This window comes from Cylas formicarius, unplaced genomic scaffold, assembly GCF_029955315.1.
Source record: "Cylas formicarius isolate icCylForm1 unplaced genomic scaffold, icCylForm1.1 PGA_scaffold_8__14_contigs__length_24414737, whole genome shotgun sequence".
NCBI classification, from domain to species: Eukaryota; Metazoa; Arthropoda; class Insecta; order Coleoptera; family Brentidae; genus Cylas; species Cylas formicarius.
The window spans coordinates 9,013,456-9,022,212 of record NW_026844361.1 but is presented as its reverse complement, the minus strand read 5'-3'; the positions used below and the strand labels follow the sequence as shown (position 1 = coordinate 9,022,212).

The window sequence follows — 8,757 nt, the reverse complement described above, 5'->3', positions numbered from 1 at the left end:
AAAACTGGACGGCTGGCGGTAGTCATACTAATAAAACCTTTCCATCATTTGCGTTTTGCGTTTGAAGTAAAATTCGTTTAAATAAAATGTAATAACAATTTCGTCTAGATGGCTGCCCTCGGTTATAATAATTAACGGTCGTATTTGATTCTTTCTGTTATCCGGATGAGTTTGGTGTTGGCCTATAATGGCACTGTAGCAGTAAGTACTTTAACTAGAAGACTTTAGTATTAAATAACTAAGAGCCGCTTTCATATTGTAGCCCCTGAAGAAGAAAATAAACATTTTCGAAAGCTTGGTGTAGCACAAAAGCCTTTTATTTGAGCCCTCATCAGGACCGATACCCCAATTAACTAAAATTTGTTGTTCAACTAGCCGGTCACGACTACCGTTTTGTGTATTTTACAGGAATGGGGTTTTTCCAATCAATAAAAGCTCGATATGGAAACGAAGCAGTTTCACTGCTCAAACAATGGGCCAGGCTCGGCAGCAAACTATCATCGTTTGGAAACAGGAAGATATTCTTACTCAAATGCAGACAGACAGGGATCATACCAAGACACATTACAGACGGGACCAGAAACTTGGGCATGCTTTTGGATTTGACCGATGGACATATGGGGGACCGCATTCGGGATTTCAATACCAGGTTGAATAACAAATTAATTAATTTAGAAATATAACTCACTATTTCAACTATCAATCGTATAGAAAAATCACTGAAACAAGTAAGAGAGAAAGTTTTGACATTGATTCCGGGTGATGTTGTTGACGAATTTGGTAAAAGACAACAAGGGTCATGTGATAAAAAATTCAAAACCATCAAAAAAAAGAACATAAACAAATTTCAAAACTTGAAGTCGCAACAGCATCACTTAACAATCAAAACACAAGATAATTGGGTTAAGAATATTTCAGAGGTTGAGGTCCCGGATGATGTCTTGAGGTTTCTCTCTTTAGGTTCGAAATTTTCCGTGCCACCAAGTTGCAATGAAATCTCAGTCAAACGTTTAATTGCTGATGTAGAAACTATAATTAAAGTTGTACCAGAGAACGCAAAAAATACTGTAAGAGCTAAGTTTACTAATGTATTGACTAATTTTTTAAAACAACCGGCAAAGCGTAGCTATATAGACATTTTGTTAAAAAAGACAAAAAAATTTTTTAAGGATCACGCTGAGTTGGTCGTTTCTAGGGCCGATAAAGGGAATGTGACAGTTATTATGTCTAAAGATACATACATTCAAAAATCAAACGAAATTCTGATGGATCGGACCTATTACGAGCGTCTCAGATGTGATCCTACATCTACTTACCAACAAAAAGCTAACAAACTTGTCAAGTCATTAAAAGATCAAAAACAATTAACAAATGAGGTAGCCAAAACTTTAAATATATATAATCAAACTTGTCCTAAATTTTATGGCTTACCCAAAATACATAAACCCCAATTGTCCTTAAGACCGATAATTTCATCAATTAATGCTCCGAACAGTAAACGGGCTTCATTGTTGACTCAGGTTTTAACCAAAGCATATAATAAGAATAATGATTATTTCACAGGTGATTCATTTGAGTTTTCTTCATTTATCAATGACAAACAATTACCTAATAACTATGTTCTTGTGAGCTTGGATGTCGTCTCTTTATTTAGTAATATTCCATATAATTTGGTAGAAAAAAGTATAAAAAAACATTGGAACAGAATTAGAAACCACACTGATTTGTCACAAATTAGTTTCCTAAAGATACTTCAGTTTGTCTTTGATACAACGTATTTTAGATTTAACAATGAATTTTACAAACAAAAATTAGGTACACCGATGGGTGCCATCATTTCTCCAATATTAGCTCAATACGTTATGGATGACCTACTTGAGGTGTGCGTAGATAAGCTGTCGTTTCAGTTACCATTTCTGAAAAAATATGTGGATGATATAATTACTTCCATACCTGAAAGTTGCGTGAGGGAAACTCTCACAGTGTTTAACAGCTATGATGCACACATACAATTTACAGTAGAGGAGGAAATTGATAAAAGCGTACCATTTCTGGACACTAAAGTGATCCGTAACAACGATAACAAAATTATATTAGATTGGTACATAAAACCGACCAGTTCGGGGAGATATATGAATTTCCACTCTTACCATACAACGAAAACAAAAATAAATTTGGTCATAGCATTAAAGACACGGATCGAGAGGATTTCTCACCCATCACTAAGACAAAAAAATCTTAATAAGCTTTACGACATGCTGATTAACAACTCATACCCAAGTAGGTTAACTAAAAAATTGTTATATAGCACGACCCCACTAAGAGCTCCAAACCCGCGGAACACGGGCGTCCACTCAGATAGCCCAGAAATGGACGATCAGAGATGTTTTTATTTTTCATTGCCATACATTAAAGAATTAACGACCACACTCACAAAAATTCTGAGAGCACAAACAAATATTAAGATAGCATATAAACAAACAAAAACATTGGGGAGTGTCTTTAGCAAACTAAAAGATAAGGATGAGGTACAAAAGAATTCAGAAGTAATTTATAGCATCCCCTGTAATCAGTGTGATCAGGTATACATAGGACAGACATCGCGAGTACTTAAAGATAGAATTACGTCACACAAGAGTGATTGCAGACTCAATAAGAACACCTGTTCATTAGCAACACACTCTAACCAAATGGATCACGATGTTAACTTTGTTGGAGCGAAAATTCTCCATAGAGAGAGCAACTACAACAAAAGAGCAACTTTGGAAATGGTGGAGATCTTCTTGGAACCGAAATCGGTCAATAAAAGATCTGACATTGATGGCCTCAGTGTGATCTACTCTAATGTCTTAACTTTACAACCAACCGTCAATCGAATGGCGTTTGCTGATAATAGTGTCGTCACAATGTAATTATAATTTAGACAAATAGTCCCAAGCCTCTATACATTAGGTGCCTTGTAAGCAAAAAGGAGGTAACAAAAGGAGAAAAAAAGAAAGGAAAAAAACTGGACGGCTGGCGGTAGTCATACTAATAAAACCTTTCCATCATTTGCGTTTTGCGTTTGAAGTAAAATTCGTTTAAATAAAATGTAATAACAATTTCGTCTAGATGGCTGCCCTCGGTTATAATAATTAACGGTCTTATTTGATTCTTTCTGTTATCCGGATGAGTTTGGTGTTGGCCTATAATGGCACTGTAGCAGTAAGTACTTTAACTAGAAGACTTTAGTATTAAATAACTAAGAGCCGCTTTCATATTGTAGCCCCTGAAGAAGAAAATAAACATTTTCGAAAGCTTGGTGTAGCACAAAAGCCTTTTATTTGAGCCCTCATCAGGACCGATACCCCAATTAACTAAATTTTGTTGTTCAACTAGCCGGTCACGACTACCGTTTTGTGTATTTTACAGGAATGGGGTTTTTCCAATCAATAAAAGCTCGATATGGAAACGAAGCAGTTTCACTGCTCAAACAATGGGTCAGGCTCGGCAGCAAACTATCATCGTTTGGAAACAGGAAGATATTCTTACTCAAATGCAGACAGACAGGGATCATACCAAGACACATTACAGACGGGACCAGAAACTTGGGCATGCTTTTGGATTTGACCGATGGACATATGGGGGACCGCATTCGGGATTTCAATACCAGGTTGAATAACAAATTAATTAATTTAGAAATATCACTCACTATTTCAACTATCAATCGTATAGAAAAATCACTGAAACAAGTAAGAGAGAAAGTTTTGACATTGATTCCGGGTGATGTTGTTGACGAATTTGGTAAAAGACAACAAGGGTCATGTGATAAAAAATTCAAAACCATCAAAAAAAAGAACATAAACAAATTTCAAAACTTGAAGTCGCAACAGCATCACTTAACAATCAAAACACAAGATAATTGGGTTAAGAATATTTCAGAGGTTGAGGTCCCGGATGATGTCTTGAGGTTTCTCTCTTTAGGTTCGAAATTTTCCGTGCCACCAAGTTGCAATGAAATCTCAGTCAAACGTTTAATTGCTGATGTAGAAACTATAATTAAAGTTGTACCAGAGAACGCAAAAAATACTGTAAGAGCTAAGTTTACTAATGTATTGACTAATTTTTTAAAACAACCGGCAAAGCGTAGCTATATAGACATTTTGTTAAAAAAGACAAAAAAATTTTTTAAGGATCACGCTGAGTTGGTCGTTTCTAGGGCCGATAAAGGGAATGTGACAGTTATTATGTCTAAAGATACATACATTCAAAAATCAAACGAAATTCTGATGGATCGGACCTATTACGAGCGTCTCAGATGTGATCCTACATCTACTTACCAACAAAAAGCTAACAAACTTGTCAAGTCATTAAAAGATCAAAAACAATTAACAAATGAGGTAGCCAAAACTTTAAATATATATAATCAAACTTGTCCTAAATTTTATGGCTTACCCAAAATACATAAACCCCAATTGTCCTTAAGACCGATAATTTCATCAATTAATGCTCCGAACAGTAAACTGGCTTCATTGTTGACTCAGGTTTTAACCAAAGCATATAATAAGAATAATGATTATTTCACAGGTGATTCATTTGAGTTTTCTTCATTTATCAATGACAAACAATTACCTAATAACTATGTTCTTGTGAGCTTGGATGTCGTCTCTTTATTTAGTAATATTCCATATAATTTGGTAGAAAAAAGTATAAAAAAACATTGGAACAGAATTAGAAACCACACTGATTTGTCACAAATTAGTTTCTTAAAGATACTTCAGTTTGTCTTTGATACAACGTATTTTAGATTTAACAATGAATTTTACAAACAAAAATTAGGTACACCGATGGGTGCCATCATTTCTCCAATATTAGCTCAATACGTTATGGATGACCTACTTGAGGTGTGCGTAGATAAGCTGTCGTTTCAGTTACCATTTCTGAAAAAATATGTGGATGATATAATTACTTCCATACCTGAAAGTTGCGTGAGGGAAACTCTCACAGTGTTTAACAGCTATGATGCACACATACAATTTACAGTAGAGGAGGAAATTGATAAAAGCGTACCATTTCTGGACACTAAAGTGATCCGTAACAACGATAACAAAATTATATTAGATTGGTACATAAAACCGACCAGTTCGGGGAGATATATGAATTTCCACTCTTACCATACAACGAAAACAAAAATAAATTTGGTCATAGCATTAAAGACACGAATCGAGAGGATTTCTCACCCATCACTAAGACAAAAAAATCTTAATAAGCTTTACGACATGCTGATTAACAACTCATACCCAAGTAGGTTAACTAAAAAATTGTTATATAGCACGACCCCACTAAGAGCTCCAAACCCGCGGAACACGGGCGTCCACTCAGATAGCCCAGAAATGGACGATCAGAGATGTTTTTATTTTTCATTGCCATACATTAAAGAATTAACGACCACACTCACAAAAATTCTGAGAGCACAAACAAATATTAAGATAGCATATAAACAAACAAAAACATTGGGGAGTGTCTTTAGCAAACTAAAAGATAAGGATGAGGTACAAAAGAATTCAGAAGTAATTTATAGCATCCCCTGTAATCAGTGTGATCAGGTATACATAGGACAGACATCGCGAGTACTTAAAGATAGAATTACGTCACACAAGAGTGATTGCAGACTCAATAAGAACACCTGTTCATTAGCAACACACTCTAACCAAATGGATCACGATGTTAACTTTGTTGGAGCGAAAATTCTCCATAGAGAGAGCAACTACAACAAAAGAGCAACTTTGGAAATGGTGGAGATCTTCTTGGAACCGAAATCGGTCAATAAAAGATCTGACATTGATGGCCTCAGTGTGATCTACTCTAATGTCTTAACTTTACAACCAACCGTCAATCGAATGGCGTTTGCTGATAATAGTGTCGTCACAATGTAATTATAATTTAGAAAAATAGTCCCAAGCCTCTATACATTAGGTGCCTTGTAAGCAAAAAGGAGGTAACAAAAGGAGAAAAAAAGAAAGGAAAAAAACTGGACGGCTGGCGGTAGTCATACTAATAAAACCTTTCCATCATTTGCGTTTTGCGTTTGAAGTAAAATTCGTTTAAATAAAATGTAATAACAATTTCGTCTAGATGGCTGCCCTCGGTTATAATAATTAACGGTCGTATTTGATTCTTTCTGTTATCCGGATGAGTTTGGTGTTGGCCTATAATGGCACTGTAGCAGTAAGTACTTTAACTAGAAGACTTTAGTATTAAATAACTAAGAGCCGCTTTCATATTGTAGCCCCTGAAGAAGAAAATAAACATTTTCGAAAGCTTGGTGTAGCACAAAAGCCTTTTATTTGAGCCCTCATCAGGACCGATACCCCAATTAACTAAAATTTGTTATATATATATATATATATATATATATATATATATATATATATATATATATATATATATATATATATATATATATATATATATATAACCTATAGCTTATCGATTGGCCGCGAGTACAGCACCAAGAAGTTATTCTTCTTCCTTTCCTCGCGGTATTAAATTCTTGAACTTAACTGGCTATCTATACCCGCGCAGCGCCCTTAGGCGCTCTCATCGTGTGGTTCAAAAAGTGCCGTTGAACGCATCAGGTCATACACGTGGTGATCAATAAATTTCCTCACCACTCGAGGCACAGAGGACGCAGCACGGGCCGGCCCCTCCGGAAGGAAGACCAAAAGCGAGGTAGGGTCAGTTAAGTAATCAAAAATCTTTTGATCCTGTCTTGACTAATTTTTGCGACTCCTTGCTGTGCCAGCCGCGGCCAAAGTCCGTTTCCGCGCGGACAAAACAGACATAATGCGGGTGATGATATTTTCGACAAGTTGAAAAGTTAATATTAGAGCCAATATAACTCTAAAATATGGCGTTTTTTCACAAAGTATAATATTTACCTTTTATCAGCTGGTGTTGTTCCCAACAATCTATTGCAAAAAATACACAAAAATTCAACCTTGTTGCGGATTTCTTTTTTAAGGTTCTCTTTAATTTTATCACAAAAATTCCAGAGCAGTAAAATTTTGGTATATCTTTCAACTTCGTCGGTTTATTTTTAAATCACAACAGCGCTTGCTTGTAATTGAATATAGAAATTATTTTATTTTATCCAATTCCATATTTGGCGCGATTATTTAATATTTAATAAACGAGTTTTGTGATCATTTAGTAAGGGACACTATATTATTTGATATGTGTTGTAATTATCTGTCAGACAGAAACAGATTAGGTTTCAATCATGGTCGTCCGGTTGGAGAGCGTATATTTAGCAAAAAAAATGTCCTTTGTTATTTATTCGAGATCAGGGTTGGAGAGAAAGACTACACCGCTTAAGTTACGCTGATCACATAGTTTTTATAACTGATAGTTTATGAGAAAATAGAAATATGTCAAGAAAATTGAGAGCTTCTTGCACTAGAATCGAATTGTAAATAAATTTTAACAAAACAAAATACATGATGAATCTAGTCCAGAGCAAACATACGACAATACAAAACACAAACATTGTTAGAGATAATAAAATCTGTGCAGCATTGGCGGCAAAGAATACATTGGAGACACCGGACGAAAAATATCAAATAGGCTCAAAGAACATGAAAGATGCTTATAAGACAAATAAATTCATCAGCAGTTGACGAACACAATCACAAAACCGGACATAAAATTTTGTTGGATAAAACTAAAATTCTTGCATGTAATCAATTCTTCTTCCAACAAAATATCCGAGAGTCTATAGAAATCTATAATCAACCTAACAGTCTTAACCGCGACTCAGGTCTTTGCCTGTCACCACTCATTTAGCTCCGCCGCCCTCAATATATAAGCATGCACAGAATAAAACGCGAGCCCGTTTCAGTCAAGCTCTGAAGAAGCCAACAGGATTATTGACGAAACGTTAGCAGTTATTATATTCCATATATTACTGGATAGATACAATAACACTTATAAAGTACAATGCTTTGAACCTAAGAGTAGCCCAAAGACGAATGGAACGATCTATACTGGGAGTAATATTAAAGAATAGGATAAGAACTGAAAACACAGCTGTCATACGTAAATCCTCTAAACTAAAATGAAATAGTCCAGATGATATAGAAGAAGTAGCGGATAAAAAGAATTACAGACAGTTGGTTGAAGAAAATCCAAGACAGGTTGACAACATCTAAATGATAATCATGGTGATCAGGGCTGAAGGGGAGATAGGTGAAGTATATGAATACACTGTATGTTTCAGTAAATGTATTTGTGTTGGTTTGCAGAAATGTATGCCAAGACAAAATGGCGTTTGCTAAATTTGTTGCATAATGTAGGATTAAAAGCCGATCAAAATATTTGTGATCTAAATTTCATTAAGTGTTAAACCGTTTCAAACAAAGCGAACAAAATAATAATAATAAGACAGGCTTTTCAGGCATCTTTTTAAAGAACTGTATTTTATGGAATTCAGTATGTAATGTAGAAAGTATGCTAAACATTATTAAATGCAAAACATGTAATTTTAATTGGATCTGCTGCTGTGACCGAAAACTAAAAGGACATTTATGCAGTGTGCCTTCGAACTAGCAAAATTAAAAGTACTCCCTATGAAATTAAGCGCCAATTAAGGATCGCATTCCTGCAGTTGTGAAGCTGGTTTGTCGGAAATTCAAGCATATTGCCACAGTGTGCAAGGTATGTTTAAAGAATAAAATCAAAAGTTATTATTCCTTATTCCTTGGATTTGAAAACCGTAAG

General features: G+C 35.1%; 1 protein-coding gene across 2 annotated transcripts; it reads left to right on the top strand.

Moving 5' to 3' along the window:
• The first annotated feature begins 480 nt into the window (after window positions 1-480).
• Window positions 481-6,338, top strand: LOC132706744 (uncharacterized). 2 transcript variants are annotated; one of them, XM_060678246.1, is made up of 3 exons: window positions 481-649; window positions 3,412-3,652; window positions 3,964-6,338. In XM_060678246.1, the coding sequence occupies exons 2-3, from the start codon at window positions 3,613-3,615 to the stop codon at window positions 5,913-5,915; spliced, it is 1,992 nt and encodes a 663-aa protein (XP_060534229.1). In that variant the 5' UTR covers window positions 481-649; window positions 3,412-3,612; the 3' UTR covers window positions 5,916-6,338. The 2 variants fall into 2 exon arrangements, with proteins under 2 accessions (XP_060534229.1, XP_060534228.1); XM_060678245.1 differs by having other exon boundaries at window positions 3,412-6,338.
• Window positions 6,339-8,757: the final 2,419 nt, after the last annotated feature.

Coding starts and splice junctions, on each gene's coding strand:
- LOC132706744 (XM_060678245.1), top strand. CDS start 610: ATGGACATATGGGGGACCGCATTCGGGATTTCAATACCAG. Junction 650..3,411: donor ATTCGGGATTTCAATACCAG/GTTGAATAACAA, acceptor TGTATTTTACAG/GAATGGGGTTTTTCCAATCA.